Here is a 22080-nt window from a genome sequence, read left to right as displayed (position 1 = left end):
CCCCATATGACAACAAAGTAATCTTTGCCCACACTGGCTAAACTACAGCTGTTTGTCTTTAATTAAGGATTAGCTGAAAGTGCTAGCTATAACAGTGTCACTTTTTTATAAAGCACTATTTGTAAAGGGTTCATAATTGTAATTAATGGCTTTAACAATAACTATTAATGTGTTATAGGGCAAAAACCAACATGAAAACATTTTGGGTTGCCAGGTTGTGTTTGTTTACAGAGTGATTCCACTAAATTTACTTAATTTCACCAGGTTAATCCACTCAGCATCAATACAGCTTTCCATGGACTCTTGGGTATACACATACTAAAAACAAAAACAGACAATTAAAACTCATTATTAACTTTTGTTAGTGACTTCCTAATGTTTGCTGTTGGCTATCAGAAAGTGAGAAACATTTGTCCCTTATCAGTAATCATCCCATATTAACATTTATAAGACTTGATGACACTCATCAGCTTTAATGACAGGACTATTAAATCACTTTTTACTGCCTGACAACTCCAAAGCTATCCTCATAGATGGCTTATATCTGATCCATCATTTATTAGTAAAATACAAATTTTAAATCCTTTTTAAAGGATGTCTTTTTTAGAAAGTGGTAAAGACATGAACTATACAGACAAGTATGTATTAGAGGCCAACTCATTATTTTCATCTTTTGTATTCATATAGTTACACACTGAGGATGGTTGGGTATTTGCTGTGTTTAGAGTAACAACTGTTGACATAAGACCCTATGGAATGGATTGTGTTGGTACATTCAGAAGGAATGAGCTACAGCTGTGAGGCTGAGACTGTAGGAGCACTTCACTTGCACCACAGGGTCAACCGGAGGAGGTACTTGCACGTGTTTGAGCCAGGGAGTTGTATTTTTATAGCCACGACCATAGACTGCATGGCCACCACACTAACATTTGAACAACTATACCCACAGGTGTTCCTTGTTTACCATTTGCAGGGCGTTCACAGTCTACATTTACAAATGGAGATAATTCTATGATCTGATCAGTCAGGTTTGACTTGATTAGCAGATCGTTAAGATTAGAGATTATTACTTTGACATGGTGTGTCGGTTCCACAAAGAAATGTCCCTCTATGAACCCGACTCATGAAAACAGATGGCTAAAGGCTGCGTGTGTGGCGTTGTGTGGAGACATGAATCTCTGTTCAATCCGAGCGAGTTGTGGAAAAAACGCGACGAACAAATGAGGTTGTTTTTCCTCCATCCCTCACATGTACATTTCCCTAAATTAGACTGTGGCCCAAGGTAAGCCAAGCAGGAGACTCCCTACATAGAGCTTCTGCAACCGTTACAGGACTTAACAATTAATGATCCATTTGTGGATAAGCAGCAACATTAATACTGACTGTGGCTGAGTTTTTGAGGGTATGCTTGAAATACCTTTTAATATGCCTATTTTCTACCTATATATCGTAAGTGTTAAATCCTAAACCTGTCATTTCTGAGGAAAACGTATCAACTCCAACACTTGAGGGTGAATTCCGTGACTTTTTGCAGCTTCTAAATGAAAAGCTAGGTCTTCATTTTTACTAAAAGTATGGTTTCTATTTGCTGAAAGTTTGCATGATTAAATTAAATGACTGTATAATGCATCTGTTACCAACATTTATGCAAAACAGCCTCCAGGCTTTTATGTACTGGTTACAAAACAATGAGTCATCCTTGTAAACTCAATATACAGACTGTCCAAGCCTGGTTTAGGTTAACACACAGGGACATATTGGGACTGTGCAGAGGAAGATATACACCTCTAACCTCTGAAGTTTCATGAACTACACCCACCCACCATTGAGCTCACATGCTTCCCTCATGGCAGTATCTGTGGATTGCCAGAGCTGCATTGTGGCTCCGTGGGATGGGGGCAGAACAGATGTTGCGACAGGAAGTTACTAACATGGTCCAGATGTGAGGACAGGAGACCACCTCCGACACAGCTGCAAAACGTGGACGACTACAGGCAGCAACTGCACACATATACAGATACAGGATCGTCTTTGAAGAAAGCTCACTCCAAATACATCTGTTCATGTCATCTCTGCAGAAGTATAAAACACATATGGACAGATTGAGATTATAATCAGAGGCTGTTCTCACGCACTAGAGATAAAATACTAAAAAGATTTGCTCAAAAACTAAATTTAAAAAGGGATTTACAATATATTAAAGAGTTTAAATGAGATATTCTACAAACAGATATTCAAATAATACTTTAAGGAATTCACAAACGCAATAGTTTACATTTAAGCGCCCTCTACTGTTGAAAATCATGCAGTGCAACAAAATGACAACAAAAGCTGCCAGCGAGCCAATATTTTGACATCAGTGCTTTTTTTATTAATAAGTAGGCATGAATTCTTTTACTCTGAAATCCAAAAGGTAATGTTACTAAAATAATGAAACAATTAACCTGCAGCTCAAAGTTATAGATGAAATCCTGTGATGCAAACCTTTCACAGACAGATAAAACCTGTATGATGTACACGCTGAGGATGCAAAGAGAAAAGGGACGACGAAAAAAAAAAGAAGTCAGAACTTATATACCGTAACTACAAAAAGGCACCAATCAAGCTTACCAAAGGGATTATAACATGAAACTGCTTAATAGGATCCATGCATTCACAAGGGGCCGGTCTAAGGATCTGTTTTTTTGGAGTTGGTACTCCATTAATAGTTTCTCCTCTCTGGACTACAGACCTCCAGAGGTCTGTATCCACCTTTGAGCAAAGTACGGCCTTTTAGGACTCCCCCGTCTGCAGTTTTTACAGTCCATTACAGAAAGTCACTAATCCTCATCGTCCTCCTCATCAATTAAGACCAGCTTCCGTCTACGCTTCACAGGCGCAGAGATATCCTCCCCGTCTGAATCTGAGTCACCGTTCGTTTCCACATCCGCCGCCATGGCGGAGTCCTCCCCTGTAAAGACAGTAATGCGTGAGCCAAAATGCTGCAGCTCAGTCATGATTAAACACCAATATTATCGGAGGATCATTACTGGCCCCGGACTGCCGTAGCACAGCTGTTAAGCTGAGCATGAAACAAGGAGTGACGACATACTATTAACCTTTAGTTTCACAAGTATCGTGAGAGCCCACTTAGTGCCCTCTAAACGAACACATTAAAACACTAATTTGATATCCACACGTAAGTTATACCATTCTCCTCCTCATCATCGTCGTCCAACACCCTGCTTCTTTTTGTTGAGGTCTTCTCCCGGGACCTGATGTGAACAGGAATAGATTAAGAAGTGTTTATAATTAGACATTTCTCAGCTGTGGGGCTTAACTGATTAACAAAAAACAGAGAGCGATGCCTCACCTCTCAAGTGTATCGTCTGCATCCTCAGTAGGACTGAAATCGGACACAGGAGCTAAAAACAACAGAAAAGTCGAATAAATGAACAAAGTCATCTCAATCCTCGGCTCATCTCATGCAATGGCTTCACTTCTCGCTGATAAAGGCAGTGGGAAACATCTTTCAAACTTCTATAACAAAGGAACTTCATATTAAGTGTAATTCTCACTGTCCTTTTTTCACCTTTATGTTTTGTATGTCTGACATTTTGAGATGCAAAACAAGGGTTTTTTACGGTCACAATTACATTGCTGCTTCTCCAGTTCAAGGCTAAAACAACACTTGACTGGATTTCTGTTATATTCTTGGGAAATTGAAGCACAGACAGTGATTTTTACATTTAAGATTATGTAACACCACATTTTTGGTTGCTAGTTTAGCCAGAGAAGGCTCTTCTAGTAGGCATGTCATTTAACACTCACCTACGTGACAGAGCTGTAATTTACTGCTGTCATCTGAGACAAATTGCAGAATCTGAAGCTCCCATGCATACCTGTATGCTCCAAGGTGTGGTGTTTCCTCTTGCGTGTGAGCAGCAGAGCTCTCAGAGCCTGAGCTCGCTGTTCACCTGAGACCTCCTCCTCCTCCTCTTCCTCTTCCTCTTCCTGGGATTCTCCGGTTGGACTTCTGGAGCCGTCGTGCTCCCCGCTTCCTTTATGTTCTTCCTCTCTTGGACTAAGAGCTGCAGCTGCACTCCGGAGCTGGGCTACACTGATGTTTTCTGGGATCCTCCAAAAAGTCTCCTGGTTACAGAAAAGTAAAAAACAACTAAAATGAATGTAAACGTAAAGTATCAGCTGTATAGTATTTTGCCACCAGGTGTATTTTTTTTAATCCATTTTTTCCAGATGATTTTGCAATCAAACAGAGAAACTCCAACACAGTCTTAAATGAAAGAACTATCATTAGAAGGAGCTGAAATGGTGAAATATCACACCTGTTCATTTGCAGGTGGCCGCATTCCCAGTTTGCGCAACAGCCTCAGGAAGCTCTTGTTGTCCATGGCGTCTTCATTCGCCTCCGACAGAGGAACAAGTGGTACAGCCAGGGCCAAACCTTCAGAACGATTACATCAACAGACCAAACAGCACGAGTTACATATACGTTTCTCACACATACTGTAACTTCACTGAAAGTCAAACCCACTTGAAATAGAACAAAGAAATAACTGTTTGGATACTTTTTTTTGGGACAGTTGCACTTACCGTCTGCTTTTCGGTCCTCGGCTGTTGTGTACAGACTATTTTGTAACCATAACAACGGTCCAGACATGTCTGTTATATAAAAAAAGAAAACAACAGCATGAAACTACTCCTAAGAGTGCTTAATGGAGAAAAAGAAAGATACACTTTTTGAAACCAGGACACACATCCCTGTTTATCTCTATGATTTTATCTATCAAGAAGAGAGTCCGATATTACTTAGAAAAATGAATTGAATCCATATATACTATAACTATCACTGTGATAAATATTTCTCATTTTACCATCTGCACAAAGGGCCTTTGTCTCACCTTCCTGCCGTAAAGCATACACCACGGGGCCGACATCAGGTCTCCTCGCCACTGGAGAGGGCGGGCTCTGGATCCTCCTCTTTCCATTTTGTGTTTCCCTCTCTTGCTCTTGATCTTCATCACTCTCTTCAGATTCATCCTCTTCCTTATCTTCATCATCATCATCATCATCTCTGTCATCAGGATCATCTGGTAAGCCTTGTGTTAGTCCGTCAAGGAATTCTTCTTCAGTCTAAAAGAGAAAGAGTGACCTTTATTGAAGCACCATTTCTTATCATCGATGTTATTTTTCTATTTTTTTATATATATATATATATATATATATATATATATATATATATATATATATATATATATATATATATTTATTCAATTGTATTAAACATATAATTGTCTTAATTTCCCATTTCTTAGTCTGGTCCAGAGTGTTATTGTAAAAGATAAGATGATAACTGCTTTATGGATCAGTAATAAGAAGTAGTTAAAATAACTTCACCATTCTTTTTCTAGAGCTCTTCTCATGAGCGCTGCGACTCCTCTTCTTATAAAGTTCTCGTCTCTCAGACACCAAGCCCATACTGAGCAGCTTGTCCACCACACGTGCACGGGACCGCTTGGCGGTGAGCTTCTTCAGGAGATTACCCAGCACGTCTGTGAAAATACAGTTTTATCACTAAAGAGGGTCACCACAAACAGCACGTATCAGCATTCCTGAGACTTGTTGTTGTACAAGAACTGGAGCTGAGGACGGAGGTACACTGAAAGGCTACTTCAGTTTTCTCCCATGTACTACAAAATGATAATATGGTGTCCAGTACCATCAGAGTCTTTGTACTCCTCGTAGAGCATCTGCAGCTCCTCCTCCTGCTCCTCAGTCCAAAGAACAATCTGGGTACCTTTCCTTTTGGAAGACAAAACAAAATTGCAATGTTTAGAACAAATTCTGCAATATATCCCTCACTACATTACCATCAGTATAATACTGATTCTGTCTGGAGTACATACTTCTGCTTCTTCAGTGCTTTAGCATTTTCCACCAGACCCATATGCACCAGCTGCATCACTACGTGGCGCCGTGTGCGGGTGCTGTTGCTGAGTAACGGCAGCAGAGTCTCCACTATATCTGGCACTGAACACAAGAATGGACAGTCAATGAAACAAATCAACACCCAAGTATGTGTGCAAATGTGTCTTGTAACTTATAATTCAACAATCAAAAGAAAGCAGACCTTCAGAATGACGGTGCTCCTCGTAAAGGTTGCGCAACTCCTCTTCCTCCTCCTCAGTCCACGTTGGTTTCGTTCCCTCTCTGACATATTTCGAACGAGATGCGATATTTCAAATAGCAGAACCCAAATCTTTGCTATTTGTTTTAATAAATTTTAATACACACGTGCATCTTTTACCTGTAACTGGGCAACAATAGTCAGCTTAACAAGACACACAATGGCAGACACGCAAAAAACAAGCACCAACCCGTCTTTGCTGTAGCCTTCAGTCATCTCGCGAACAGCTCCCACATTTTTCCAGAACAGCAGTTCAACATAAGCCTTGTTGTTTTGTGCTGCCAGAGAAAAGAAACGGTTCAGCACAAACTTGGCAAAGGTCACCAGTTCCTGTGAAGGAGAGAATAAAAGTAAGCTCCTGTGTGTCGCACACACTTGCCCTTATATCGCAAAACAACCAACAGAGAAGGACACATTCCTCACGTCATTACTGTACCTTATAAGCAGCAGCAGCGGGGTCACTCAGGATCTTGTTGAAAAGGTTGAAGACTGACAGCTGGAAAATCTGGGCGTCCATTTTGAGGTCGACAGCCAAGCGGTGCAGCATTCGAGCGATGCAGTGGTTCGTGTGAGGTGTGTTTTTTGAGTATGATTTCAATAAGAGGAGGTATGGACGCACAATACTGGGGTTGGAAAACCTGTGAGGTGTAAGAGAAGGGCAACATGCCCCATTAGGAGGGTCATAAGAGCACTATTTCACATGCATTGGCAGCAGGTTACTTTAATACATGCGGTTTCCCCACCTCTTGATAAAGTCTAGGAAGTCAAACTCTTTTTCGGAAACCTGGACAGACTCAAACTCTTCCTCTTCTAACTCGGCTGCATCGTCGTCCTCCTCTGCTGCAGGCTCAGGAGGAGCTGACCCTGAAATCAGAAGGAACTGTATGAATGCTGCATAGATGCTGTGATACAAAGGATCTCGTAAATAAAAAAAAATGATATATAAAAGACATACTTGGCAGGTTTGCATGCAGGATCTGCTTTAGGAGTTCCAGTTCCTCCTCAGGTTCCACATCAGCAGAACCAAACACATCTCCCTCTGGCCACACCTCTCTGAGAATGACAAGAAGACAGTGAATACTTAAATAACTTAACATGTGTGATTAGTGTGAGGGGTCGAAGGCATGTTGAGTCTCCCTGACCTGGCAGCACGCAGCAGCCCCAGCGCTTCTGGTGCCAGTCGAACCAGCAGAGCATCCTGCACCCGCACCATGGCCTCAGTCCTCTGCTCCTCAAGCGGAGTTTCAGATGTGGCATCAAATGGCACCATGCTTTCCGTTAACGATTCGGACAACTGCACACAGACGACAGGAAGGTTGTATTCAGTGTTGGAAAAGACTTTCAATTCACTGATGTCATACTAATGTGTTTTGGGGGGGGCTCTCTGCTGCCCCTAGAGGTTGATTCTCACACTGACCTGAAACCCTGAAGCCTTCAGCTCTTCCTCCACAACCTTCCAGATCTCTGCCAGGGCCTCTGGACTGGTATCTGCAGCCGAGGGCTTTTTTTTACCGTGAGACCTTTTCCGCCTCACCTTCTTCTTCTGCAAAGTTAGCGGAGCTAGGTATTAATATGTTAAGCAGATACTAATCGCAAGAATTTACACACATTACAAATTGGGCACTTACCTGAACCATCAAGCTTTTGCGCCCTTTGCAGAAGCGCTCCAACATGCGCAAGAAGAGATGAGTGGACTCCACCAAGTCTTTGAGGTAGGAGTGAGGCTGTCTGGTCTCATCATACTTCCTCAGCAGGGTCAGGAAAATCTCCCTGTACTCCATCAGGTAAAATATGTTGCCTAGAAAGTGAAGGCAAACAGATGAGGCAACAAGGACTACAACATACAAACCCTTTGTTTTCATATTTGAGCCGTAGAACAAGATTTAAAACAAAGTACCACGTCCATAAACTGGAAGCATTATGCAGTGATAAGACCATGTGCAAACTCCATTGATTCATATCTCATAACTGAAAAGAGTACTCAAGGTTAATAAGTTCTGTTAGCTTCTTACTTTTAATAACACTAGAACTCTGACGGATGCTTTCATCCTGTGAGCAGTCCATCTCGTTCACAGTCAGCAGCAGCTCCTGATATGCCTTCAGAGCCAGGTGCATCCTACGAAGAAAGTGATGTCAATCAACACAAGTGATGAACAACGCACAGGTTTGACATTTCCCTATTAGCATGCTTCCTAATGATCGTACCTGCGTGACCAGGACGTGGCCTCTTTGCGGTCTGTTAGCAACATCTCATAGTAGTTGGTGATGTTACGCTCGATGTAATGGAAAGCACGGATGGACATGGTCTCGGAAACTAAGTCTGCACGGAAACCGGTGCCCCGGTTGAAAGCCATGAAGAAGCTGAGTGCCCAGAGGTAGTACGTCTCATCGTGTTGCTGAGTTTGCTCTCGAACGAGACTCTCCTATAGAGGACACAAGGAAATATAAAGTGTTGAGAGTATTGTGCTTAAATTGTACTTGTCAAACTTTTACAAAATTGCTCCACAAATGTACACAGCAACTTAAAAAAAACACTAAGAATTGCACGTATCAGAGATCTTCTTTAGAAGGATTTTTAGGCAATATAGTTTTATAAAATGGTATTAGAATTTTAACACTTTCAGGCCTTTTTTACCATTTGTATAATTGTTGTAATGGTGCTACAAATCAGTCCTTAATGTTCAAGCAGCTGACCTTGACGAGGTACATGAGGCGATTGTAGCAGTTCTCCAAGAAGTCCGCACAAAACTCTCGCAGGAAGAGTCGAACATTTAATGCTGAGCGGCGTTTGTCCTTACATTCCCGCGCCTGACGATTCCTCTTGGGAACACGTCTCACTGCTTTGCCCGTGTCATGAGTATAGCTTTTGAACTAAAAAAAAAATAAGAAGAAGAAAAACAAAACTGAGATTCATATTGAAATTATTTTTTGCATGGCTAACTGCACCAAGATTGCCTGGCAACAGAGACGAGCTACAGGAGTTCAATACTCACATTATGAACATTTCTGTGATAAATCACGTCTTTGTCCCCAATCGACTTGAGGCCTTCAACAACATAGGACCCTCCAAAGCGCGAGTGTCTGAAAGAATAACATTGACACGCACGCACACACACACACACACACACACACACACACACACACACACACACACACACACACACACACACACACACACACACACACACACACACACACACACACACACACACACACACACACACACACACACACACACACACACACACACACACACACACTTTTTTTAAGCTCCAGTACTTCAAATAAGCCATATAAATAGTGGGACGTAAACAAAGACTTTCTCTAAATAACATGCAGGGGTTCTATATGAGACCAAGATAGAAAATAAAACACATTTTGGCTCTAGAATAAAAGAACGCGGTGACTTTATGCGGGCTCGACTGTACCTGGATCCTCTCTGTAATGTGCGGGAGCGTTTGGCTGCATGCTCCTTCTGCCTCAGTGCCTCCAGCTCCTGAGAGTCTCTGTGTTTCTCTTCAGATGAACGAGCCTGACCGGCGCTCACCAAAGCTTCCGGCGTCTGTGAGAAAAGAAGAAGAGCTCAAACAGAGAACAGTTGGAAACCTAGACGTGTGCCTCCAAGGGGTTTTCTTCTCTCTAACCTGGTCTCTGAACATGAGGGAGATTACTTCCAACACATGCATACTCCATTGCTGCTCACTCTGGGCCGACGCAAGGAACTTGATCAGGTCATCGAAGCCGCTCATGTGAATGGCCCACAGCAGCCTATCATGGATGCTGGCATCATCATCCACTTTCTAACAAAAAGACAGACATTAGGGAAGAAGGTGAGATGAAGGGTGAAGTCTAATATACTGTATTTATCAGTATATATCAGTATGTGCATGTCAGACCTTCTCTTCACAGGGGTCTGCAGGTACATGAAGCACATTTCTGACCAGCAGCAGGATCCTCTCTATGAGCAGATTATCCTCCTCCTGTCTCTGCTCCCAGTCCTGAAAGAGATGAAAGTGAGTTGGGATAGACAGAAAGAAACACGTGAATAAGGAGAACCATTTTACTGACATATTGTAGGAAACAGGTGAATTTACTTTTTTTTTTTGTTGATTTTTTTTTTTTTTTTATACCATTGAAAACACTCACCAGTTGTAGAAGCGTGTATAATGTCTCACTTAAAATGCCAAACACCGCTTCACTGGCAAATGCCTGAAAATAAAAGGACACAAAAATGACTTATTATTATAAAATCCAGTAAATTATAAAGCGTAATGGCATAACTTGATATAACTGATTGTTATACTATGATTAATGTACCTCTTTACACGCTTGTAAATGAGATGTCACTTGTAAAAAGTGATGTCTAAACACTGGGTCATCGGGGACTTTACCAAAGCAAAGCATGGCAGGCTGAGTAAGGTTGACCATGAGCCTGAGGAAAAACAGAGTACAGTCAGCCAATATAATGACAATATTATATTTAATAAAACAATACTTGGTACCAGTATGGCAATAATGTATCACAATATTGGCATCAGTGTATCAATATTCCATTATATACGACCATATTATGATATATTAACAAATTGGTTATATGTCCCCCTCATTTACAGCTATTCATCAGCATACAGTTCAAGTTGAAGAGAAAAGCTCCATGTTAGTGTTTGTACCTGATGCAGGCATCAAATAAGGCCTTCTCCTGTCCATGCTGGATGATAATAGGCAGAAGGTCATTCTGTACAATCTGGCCTGCACCCAGCTGCTGACGGACATCCCGCGTGTCATCTTCATGGCGTAAATACCGGATCAAGTCTTTTACACTTTCTGCAACACAGAAAAAGAATAGTTAGGAGGAGGACACCAACATATTATCAACATGTCCTGTGATGATGCAGAACGTGTATGTAAAATAAATACTCACCTAAGCAATCAGCTTCCTTGTGGTACGTGTCTCCCTCCAGATAGCCGAGAGCACTGCACGTTGCCAAAAGCTCGCAGTTCATCCTGAATAAGTCCACTCACCATCAGACAGCCTAAAGGTGAAGGTTCATTGGATTCAGCCACACAGTACAGTAGGATACAGAGAGACCAACGCATCATAATAAACTTTAATTACACGTTACGTTTTATACAGCACAAGACATTAAAAACTAAGAAGCCGTTAAAACATCTTGACCTGGCTGATCTGTCACTTAGAGAGGGGGTATCCATCTTTTCCATGGTTTGATTAACAACTGATTGACTTGAACCTGATTGATCAGAGTACTTTTAAGTGGGTAACGTTACTAAAGCTAGGTAACTTGTCGTTAATTATTCGGGGCATTAAAATGTTCACTGTGACATTACACGTTACACTAGTCAAGGGTTTATATTAGCCACGGGGTCTCTCTCTAGCTTCATCTACAAATGGATGGCTCGTCTCCACATGATGCTAATGTTATGTAGCCACAGACAGCTAACGTTAGCTTCAGTTTACAGCGGTCTGACCGCGCAATGACTTCTGCAATCTTGGTTCAGATAAAGACAGACAACAGTGATTGGTTTACCAGATCGAACTCGACAGGTCCCGTGTTCAGCAGCCGTTGGTGTGTAAAGTTAAGAGCTTTTCCGTTAGTTGTGACAGTGGTTTCTGTCTGAGAGAATCGGACAAGTCTCGCGCCAAGACTGATAACACAGGAAGCGGATGTACAATGTTTTTATGATTGTTTTATTTGCCCTGAGCTCGGTATTTCAGGCAGTGCCTCTCAAGGTTTAGCAATCTGACTTTGTACAGTCTGTGTATTTCCAACAGAATCTACCTTCAAATTAACCAAAATCAATGAATTTGCAGTATCAGATTGAGGCAAAGAAAGTAGGACCCGAGTCATGGTTGACCTTTGCGCGTTGTAGACTGCAGGGCGAGCAAATGTGTCGCCTAGAAGGTTGTACTTAGGGCCAATAAATCACAACAATAAGGACTTCCTTTTACTAAAACTCGTCATTTGCAGTTGTTTACAAACCTCCTTAGTAACTCACATGGTAATTACTTTATTATTATACCTGATAATGTTCTTTGTTCAATGTAAAGTGTATCTATGTCTTGTTACCAAGCTCCGTCATTTGCACTTACATTTTAAAGAATAAAGATGGCAAGTGGTGAAAGTTTTCATTCTTGGGTTTAAAGAGGCTGACACATTTTTATGTTTTCAACACTGCTTAGAAAAAAAAGACCCCAAAAAACCTGTTGATGTATATTCATAATGGGTTATGTGGACAGACAAAACAGATTTGCTGCAGTTAAGTTTATTTTAAATTACATATTCATTCATCAATAGTGTCAGATACACACAGTATTGCAAAGCACATTCAGCAAAATTCTTTTCAGTTGGTTGCTTGTCATATTTTCAGTGTCAACATTTGCTAGTGTGTTGCATGTTTAATAATAATCCATGTATCTGTTGATTTGTTCCTTTGCACTATAAGAGGATAGCGAAGCTTCTAAAACAAATGCAAATAAGTCAATTTATTATCAGTCTGTCTTTTAAGGTGTATTGACCAATGGGCAGCAGTGTCTGAAGTTTTGTTAGTAAGTCGTATCTATGACACAAACTACTAAAATCCTTCATTTAAACTTTCTATTCCAACCTGTAGTTTATTACTCTGCTACAAACATGTTGTCGTCTGAGGATACCACGGGATTACACTGTAAACTAAGGCCTCAAGTGGTATGTTAATAAAGTGGCTTTGCTTAGCCGTACAGATGCCACAAGTGTTTAGCAAAAGTTGGGTGGCTTAAATAGCACCAGTGACACTGTCTAAAGGGATTCATTCATTCAATTGGAGACTGTCTGCTAGAGGATTTCACACATAACTAGTGGGAATGAGGACTAGATCAGAGTTTAAGTTTTTTTCAATTTTTTTCCTCCTTTTTGTTTGTTTTTTTTCTTTCGTGGCACAGGCCTTCACCTTTTCTAATCATTTTTTTCTACTCATCATCATCATCCTTGTCGACGTGAACTGACTCTCTGTCCTTCTCCCTCCTAGATTCCTTCACCACCTAATGGAAAAAAAACAGATTATTTCCGATTCACTTTCATATAGTTATGAATAAATATATCAATATATCAAGTTAGTTATCTCTGTATAAATCATTGTACCTCTCCGTCTTTAGTCTCAACAGTCTTGATCACCACAGTCCTCTTGCTCATGCTGCTTGGAGTGTGGTCATAGTCTGTCAAAAGTCAGATTAATGCAAATCTGAGATTTTTCACATTCAGACACATTTGCATTCACAAAATAGAAGTTTTTAAAGATTCACTTCAAAGGTGGAAATATCAGGAGTTGTTATTGATCAGCGATAAGCTGTAAAGAATAGCAAAGTCGCAGATGCTGTTTCGGTTTCCCTGGTTCTGGAAGTAAAAATACGATACATTTTTCTTGTAGATAGGCAGCGTTAAACTCTGACTGATCAAATGATCAAAGGTACAAGCTTGTCTACCTTTATCTATATGACTCCCGAAGTGCATTTAGTAAAATAACATACAATCAAAGATCTTAACAGTCAGTTACATAAGCTGCTAAAGGTTGCAGGTTAAAGATCCTGTTTAGAAAAATGACAATTGAATTTGGAATCTGAAATCACTTTACGTTTGGATTTTGGGTCAATTTGTGTTTGGTTACCAGCAGCAACAATAAAGTGTTTTGAATTTGCTACAAATGTGATTTGAGCCTCTGACTTGCTTCTTCTCCATACCAATGCTGGCTGTGGCTCATGGGCATTTTATTTATTTATTATTTAGAGCCATTCCTCTTACCAAACTGACAGACAAGTTGAAATAATCAAAAAATAAGGAATTGATATAAACCCACAGGTTTGTTTTGTTATTTTAGGAGAGTACTGCAGAGTAGTATTAAGGATATTAAATGGGAAAACCTCCTCCAGACACTCACACTTTGCAATGCCATAATTGAAATGTAAAAGCGATTCCAGAGACTTATAATAGTTATATCTTATTTTGAAAAAAGAGAACTATAGCTTACCTTGCTCACCATGGTGATTGCTCATGCTGAAATGGCCGATGGGAATAGTAATCCTAACCAGGGAATATAAAGGTTGTGTGTTATAAACTGATTTGTAATGAAAAGTAATTTGCTTTACTTGAGGTCAGACTTGCATATAGTTGCTATTAGCAATGTATATACACCTGTCTTGCATGTTTGTTTGTTTTTTATTTGTCAGAAAACTAGATTATCTGGAGAACCCAAACATCCACACCCTGTGGGAAGGGTTTAGGATTGAGTTTAGGTCCTTTTAGCTGTGAGTTGACACATATTGGACTTAATGAGAGAGATATTTACAGTGATTGAAATTAAAAAATCATGTTACCTGCTCTCCTCCCCCTCCAGTAGTTTACGGTAAGTAGCGATCTCAATGTCCAGAGCCATTTTGACATTGAGGAGGTCCTGGTACTCCCGAAGGTGGCGAGCCATCTCATCCTTCAGGTGGTGGATCTCATTCTCCAGTCTGCCTACGTTGTCCTGGTAGTTTCCGATCTCATTGCCAAACTGGTCCTCCATTTCACGCATCTGCCTCAGCAGAGCTTCATTCTGATAAACACGGTAGCACATACGTCGTGATAAGAAGCTGTAATAATATAATGATATAGATTAACATAGACAAATGAGGGGTGGTATGTTGCCTCACAGTGTTCTTCAGTGCATCCACTTCACAGTTCAGAGACTGAATCTGCCTCCTGGACTCATTGGACTCTTGCTTGGCCTGCCTCAGAGAATCAGTGTTGCGCTTTGCAGACTCAGTCAAATCATTAAACTGCAGAAACAAAAGATGAAACACACAATAATGAATATTTGCTTGTATGGTCATGTGTGACTGTCAGTGCGTCTGTCTGCCTACCTTGGACTTGTACCAGTCCTCCGATTGCTGCATGTTCTTTGAAGCAATGGTTTCATACTGGGCCCTGATTTCCCTCAGAGCTCCAGTTAGGTCAGGCCTGACTGTGCTCTCCACCTCCATCTTCAACTGCTGGGTCTGGACGCTCACTTGTACGTCCTGGATTTCCTGAAAATACCAAGATGAAGACAATATATTTTCAGAAACCCCAAACAAGCTTGCCAACAATTAAATAAATCATTTAGGTTAGGGCTGGGAAATATATCGACATTATATCGATATGAGACTATCGTCTTACAGTTTGGAAGTGTCTTTTCTTGGTTTTAAAAGCTGCATTAAAGTCAAGTGACGATATTTTCTGAACTTACCAGACTGTTCTAACTGTTCAATTATTTGCCTTTATGATAATCGTTTATTAAAAATCTAGTCAACCCTACAATATGGTAGCAATCTCTATATCGAGGTATTTGATCAAAAATATCTTGATATTTGATTTTCTCCATATCTCCCAGCCCTAATTTAGGTGTAAGGAGCCAGTTTAGCTCCATGCATGCTCACCATTGGAATCCTCCAGGGTTCAGTTTTGGGACCCCTACTCTTTTCTTCTGCTGTTATCACTAAACATCACATTTCATACAACTTCTATGCAGACACTCAACTAATCATTTATTTTTCTCCTGCTGAATCCAAGCAACTGCTTGCCTTGCCAATATTACTGCCTTTTCTCACAGACAAGCTCTCGGAATAGATCTTCGCATCAGATTTAAGAAGACTTCAACTGCAGACTAAAATCCAACATTTTCAAAACATATCCCAATTGAAAACCTTTTTGGTGTTTATGCTCTAAATTAAATTATTTTGCTCTAAATTGCAAAAAAGTACTCGCTACAGCATCTCTGGTGCTTGGGATATACCGTATGCTACCATTATAGGTCTCTAGATAACATATACTGTTATACGTGAGTCCTATAAGAAAGAACCTCTCCATTTATACAAGCATAGTGGAAAAACGTACTTCATCATGGAGCTTCTTAAGGAATTCAATCTCATCCATCAGAGACTCAATCTTCCTCTCCAGCTCCAAACGAGACAATGTGGCATCATCCACATCCTAATTTGTATATGAGACAAACATAGTTGATGTTTTCACAACTGCAATATGTCATCCATTGAACTGAAACATATCATCATAAACACACATAAAAAAATATTATATGACAGTACCTCCAAGATTAAATTTAAATGCTCAGAAATTATTATGAGAGTTTGTTATACAATGAGTGACTTGCATCTTTTTTGAGGCTATAAAAAAGCCATCACAAGTTTGCTTTAGTGCATAGAAATATTTTAAATTATGATGTGGTGCAAATATGTTTGATGTGGAAATGCTTAAAAATGGAAACTCCAGGTTATAATTCATGTGGATGTTTTTCCGGATAAAAAACAAGTAAACCAGAAACAAAAAGAGTAACTCCAATCAACAACAGTTAGAATAAGTTTGATTTGTGTGGAGAAAATAATTTTAATAAAGAAGTGTGTAGCAATAAAAGTCTATTTCCTGTGCAGCAGTCTAGATCAATGATTTTTCAGAAATCTGCCCTGTCACTGTGACACTATTGCGTTGGAGACAGAGCACAGCTGTCCATTTTGAATGGCTATCTGAACCTGAGGACAATGTATAATACATAAAGTAATCATGCCGCAGTGAGTTGAACGTTTACCTTGCGGAAAGCAACCAGGTCATGCTCAGCATCTGCCCTCTTCTGGGCTTCTTCATCCAACCTTGAGGACAAAAGAGCAAGACAAAATATTTCAAACAATGTACGGATTTCCTTCAGGCACCAATATTCTCTCTTTTACAAAAAAGGGAGGGGGAGAATGTGTCAAATTTGACCAAGAACCCCCTTTCTGTCTAAGGTTGCACCAGGGCCTCAGCTGGCAAAAAGCTTTTTGGATCAATTTGTTAATTCGCTGTCCTGTAAAAAGGGGTTGGGAGTGCTCCCAGTGGGATCAGCAGCGGCTCCTTTCAGCTAATGGGGTTTCTCTACAGTTCAATAAGGTCATCTGCACACACTCAATAAGGTTATGTACACACACTTACCCTCTTTTTTAAAGATTTGACATGGTCGTTTTGATATTGGGTACGATGATGTCACAAAAACTGCAGGGTACAGATCATTTGAGTGACATTTACAGGGCAGTTATATAAAATCTGTATAATGTGGGATGTGCTTTAGCAAAGTCATTTGTGGAATGTCTCAATCCAAAAAGTAATTGGATGCTTGATGCAGTTGAGAGGAACTGTGATAATGAGTCATCACAAATTATATCCCAATGTCCAATTCATACATCTGCTTATTCTGTGACTGATGGGCTCCATCTGTCCTGTCATTTTAAGTCTTGTCCGGACTGGACATGAAATAGATTAGTGGGGAAAGCATCGCATAGCGGGCCCTGCTTCCTCATCTTTAATTCATGTTGTGTTACAGGGGTCCTTTTGTCCTAATGGGGTCTCTGGCACTATCCCATCAGCATAAAGGGACACTGAAAACACACCTAATGGAGTCATTGAGTCACATCGATTTTCCCTGACGCTATTCTCACCACGCCTGATATCCAACCTCTCTTCCTCTAGTCCCATTTCATCTCTCTCTCTCTCGCCGCTCCTCAGTCGGCCCCACCCTATGTCTGGTCCATCCATCCTCGCCTCAGTCTCCTCTCATCTCAGTGTGTGTAATTCATAGTTGTGTGTTTTTCTAAAAGTCCATACATTTTCATTATCTAAGTGGAGTTACCAAACACTTCCTTATCTAATTTGGCATCATGTACTGTGTCAGAGTTTGTGGATCACTCTGCTGTCATGTACTGAGGCTCTTCCCTTGATTTTTGTTGAATCCTGCCAGTGCACAAGACATTCAGTAAACATACACACTTAAACATAGAAACAAACTTATGAGCAAAGATGCAGTGCAGTGTCCTCTATCATGCTCACGCTCTGTGGTGTCCGGTCTGGACATGTGCCACGCCCTATACCAATCTCATCACTGGAGTACTCAATTTGCAAACGCCAGGGGACCCTCCTCCTTTACCGTACTTAAAGGGGACCATGTGCAGTGAATTATAACAGCGCCAATTAATTATGTGATGGGGACAGAGTAGCTCACACACAGGGCTCAACGTATATAAGTAACAACCCCAAAACAGGGAAATATTGGAAGGAGTTTGACTTTGACTTTTTTGGGACAATATGGTTTTATCTGTAGCCATACATTCTTTAAAGGTTCTGTCATTTGCACAAACCATCTTTCTTACCTATCTATCTATCTATCTATCTATCTATCTATCTATCATGCATCACACTTTTTTTTCTCATCATATTGTACCTCTGCTTGAGCAGGACCACGTCCTCAGCCAGGTTGTCCCTGTCCACTTGGTACTGGTCCCTCTCCTTTCCGGTGGCGTCCAGTTGGCGGCGCAGGTCCCTCACCTCCTCCTGGAAGAGCTCAGAGGCGCGGTTGGGCTGACCGTGCTGCTGCTGGCCCTTGAACTGGTTGAGCTCTTGCTGCAGTGCACCATTCTGCTGCTCCAGGTAACGCACCTTATCGATGAAGCTGGCGAAGCGGTCGTTGAGCTCCTGCAGCTCGGCCTTCTCGTTGCTGCGGGTGGTTAGGAACTCCTGGTTGATGGCTTCAGACAGGGTGAAGTCCACCTTGTCGTAGGAGAGGCGAGGGGGCTGGGCGCCGGAGCGAGAACGCTGTTGGTGGTAGGTGGTGGAGCGGGATGCAACCACAGGTGGCATTGAACGCATATAGCGCCCTCCAGAAGCGGGCATACGGGAGGACACGGGGGAGTAAGAGGACATGGAGATGGGGTGTGGGCTTCCAAAGGTGCGCCTATAGGAAGTTGAGGTATTCATTGAAGAGTGGCTCATGGTTAGTCTTGTTCTGTTCTCTGTCGCAGAGGAAAGAAGGAGAGTTGGAGGCTATAAGATGCTCGTGAAGCTACAGGACATCAGACTGAGGAGTGCTGGGGTTTTTATGCACACAGGCTGACTATCCCATCATCCTGACACCTCCTCCCTCCCTCATTTCTCCTCACCCCACCCACATGTACCCTTCCTTTCTCGCTCATCAGCATACAAGCTTTGGCCACTCCCTGCCCTTCAGATATGGACCTAGCCTCTCTCTGTCTTTCTCTCTGTCTCAACAGCTCCACCCTTTTTACCAGCGCACTTGGCAGGAGGCCAGACTGGCTTCCACATTACAGCTTTAATATCTAAAGATGTCTCTTTAAGCCCACCCCTCCTCGCCTCTCTGATTCATGCCCTCGTTGACACTTGTTCACTCAGTTAGTTTTGATTTTTGTTTCTCCACACCATTCCTATATAATTTCACCCATTTTCACATGTATGTGTCAAGGATTCTGTTACCTGCTTCTCACTAAGAAACTGTGAAATTGTAGCGTACATTGAATCATTGATTTAATTCTTTCCTCCCCGTCTATCTGTCTCCCTTCCTCTCTCCTCTCTGTCTCTCTCTCCTTTTACAGTAATGGAACACTTTATTGATATTCTGGGTGTCTGAGGCAGAGCTATGACTCTGCAGTTATTCTATCCTTTAAAATGCTCTAGATCCAGTAATCCCTGTTAGTAGAGTCAGAGTTGTCAAATAACTTTGTCAGTATTTGTGGTGAACAATGGGGGTTTTGCAGGTAGAGTCTGAATCAGGACAATTGAAAGCAATCATTTAAGCTCAGTCAACATTTGGTAATGATGTTATTGTTGCTCAATATCAAACATACAACTTTATAGCACCTTTACCTGTAAATGTATTTTGCTCTTGACATTATAACTTATCTTTATCAGATACAAAAAGTGCTATCAAACCATTGCAGTAATAGTGTATTAGATAGTTTCTTTCTCTGTAGAGATGTGAGTACTATTTGTCAAGCATGCAGCAAGATCCATGAACACTATTTCATACTTATCACTGTTGTTTGTACATTTTCATGTATGTACAAAAGCTTCAAATGTTGGCTAAAGATTTTACGTTAATGATGTCTTTAAGGCTGCATCTTGAAATCTTCGTGCAGACTGTGTGTGTAGTTGTGTGTGCTTGTGTGTATGTGTGTGTGTGTACGTGTGTGTGAGTGTGAGAGAGAGCTCTATAGTCATTTTAATTGAGGACTGCAGACGGGCTCCCACTCTCATATAAAGTTGACGCAATTCTGAGCATGCTCTGTGGCGACTGGGTGTGGCACTCTCTTCTCTTTGTGTCCCTTCCCTGTGATGCTTGGTACCTTAATCCTGTCCATTTATGCCCTCTTGTGTCTGCACAACCAACTGTAATATGTTGTGTCATATTCGTTTATTTTTCAAACACATGTACATCAGAAAAAACACTTTTTCTGATTCAATTTAACTTTGGGTTTCCTCTTCCTGATGGAGCATCTGGAGTACACTGTAATAAAAGTATAGTTATCTCTTCTTCAGTCTGTCATTCACAAACACACACTTACACACTTGATTTTCCTCTCTCTAGGTCTGCATGGCAGTTACTGCAGAGGTCTGGCTCTCTGTGTAATAAACGGCCCATGTTAGTCTTAGCTCTGTAATCTAATCAACCAGCTCTATGATCATAACCCTCTCCTCTCTCTGTCTCTCTCCCTCTCCCTCCCCCTCTGTCTCACTCTGTCTGCTCAGGGCATATCTCACTTTCTATTCTTTCCCCTGAGCCTGCGCCAGGATGTGTATGTCAGCCACACAAGCGCACATGCAAACACACCTACATTGAAATGATTTTTGAACTGGGCTGTATCAGTAATTCTAACCATCAGCCAGATGTTACCATTGGTGATTGATCCTTCTGGTTCTCTGAGAAATCCCGAAGGGGCCATGAATCCAATCATGCAGCTTCGACAGTGACAGGATAGAATATATCTGATCCGCTTATTGAACTCACAGTATGTGTGCATTGTCTCAAACCTAACCAGGCATTTAGCTTTCAGGATAAAAGTGAATGAAATATTGTGCTAAGATGCTATGTTCACGATGTCTAGGGTGTGGCCTCTGATAAGAAAATGAGTCAAACTTTAGGGAATCGTAGCGATAATATCCAAACACAATTGCTCGGCAAGAACATCCATATTGACCACATTTGCAAACACTTTGGATTACTTTAAATGACAATATGTATTTGTTTTACCGAAGGTAAATTAGCTTTCTACCATTCTTGCGCATTTCAACTATAGTATGATTAAGGTTACATATAGATGGTGAAAATAAACTATGGTTACGGTATGGTTATGAATGCACTTGGGAGTATTCATTATGAAAATAAACAGTTGGAGTGCAAGTTGCATATTGCAGCTTTCTTATAAACCGCTAATACAAAACAAATTTAGTTCTGTATTTGTAAAGAATTTCCATCAACTAAAAACTCCAGAGTGTTATATAGAAAGAAACTCCCCCAAACAGTCAAGTGATTAATGTAATAATCGTTCACATGCTAGATTTCTTTTTTGAGTACCTCACTAAGAAGAAATAAATTAGTTGTTAAATGTTTTAACTCAAATCGGACACCTTAATAGATTTTAGGATGGTAAAATGTGTAGAAATTATGCTGATTGTGGGCTGTAGTGAGACTCATCAAAGCATCCTTGACTGTGATGGTTTCTGCAATGGAGACGGCAGATGCAGGAAATTGCATCCCTTCTAACATCAGTTGCTAGGGAGTGGTGAGCAATAAAGAATTGTTCAAATTAATCTGAGCTGTGAAGCTGCTTGTGTGGTGTCAACCCACTGACTCCTCTCCAGGCTCACTGTCCAGAGAGGACTCAAAACTTCTGGTCTGGTTATCTGGAGAAGAGAAGCCAATTTCTGGAGCTTTGTGACAGTTCAGCCAGTTGAACTGTGATAAGTGGTGAGGATGCTTTGACCTATTAAAAGCTGCAGGCCTGGTAAGATCCGGGAGGACTGCCAGGTCCAAGATAGAGATCATCATGT

At 41.1% G+C, this 22080-nt stretch overlaps 2 protein-coding genes across 2 annotated transcripts; both read right to left on the bottom strand.

The window, feature by feature from the left end:
• Positions 1–2352: 2352 nt before the first annotated feature.
• Positions 2353–11844, bottom strand: timeless (timeless circadian clock). Its single transcript, XM_076111028.1, has 30 exons — positions 11734–11844; positions 11109–11220; positions 10858–11011; positions 10505–10619; positions 10334–10396; positions 10084–10185; positions 9832–9987; positions 9616–9749; positions 9181–9268; positions 8882–9058; positions 8393–8610; positions 8200–8303; positions 7816–7985; positions 7605–7730; positions 7330–7481; positions 7143–7240; positions 6931–7051; positions 6624–6825; positions 6378–6517; positions 6131–6210; positions 5907–6030; positions 5720–5802; positions 5398–5552; positions 4902–5133; positions 4594–4662; positions 4326–4444; positions 3882–4131; positions 3353–3404; positions 3190–3254; positions 2353–2950 (listed from the first exon to the last, which is right to left on the bottom strand). The coding sequence occupies exons 2-30, from the start codon at positions 11188–11190 to the stop codon at positions 2820–2822; spliced, it is 3762 nt and encodes a 1253-aa protein (XP_075967143.1). The 5' UTR covers positions 11191–11220; positions 11734–11844; the 3' UTR covers positions 2353–2819.
• A 1307-nt stretch (positions 11845–13151) lies between these two features.
• prph (peripherin) lies at positions 13152–19008 on the bottom strand. The gene is made up of 9 exons (XM_076111141.1): positions 18461–19008; positions 16799–16859; positions 16093–16188; positions 15081–15245; positions 14871–14996; positions 14553–14773; positions 14207–14259; positions 13324–13397; positions 13152–13223 (listed from the first exon to the last, which is right to left on the bottom strand). Exons 1-9 carry the CDS (start codon positions 19006–19008, stop codon positions 13152–13154), a joined length of 1416 nt encoding a protein of 471 aa, XP_075967256.1.
• Between the last annotated feature and the right edge of the window lie 3072 nt (positions 19009–22080).

This window comes from Anarhichas minor, unplaced genomic scaffold (assembly GCF_050575085.1).
Source record: "Anarhichas minor isolate MPS153535 unplaced genomic scaffold, ASM5057508v1 ptg000043l, whole genome shotgun sequence".
NCBI classification, from domain to species: Eukaryota; Metazoa; Chordata; class Actinopteri; order Perciformes; family Anarhichadidae; genus Anarhichas; species Anarhichas minor.
Note: the sequence above shows the minus strand (reverse complement) of the source record. Positions and strands in the feature narration are given on the sequence as shown.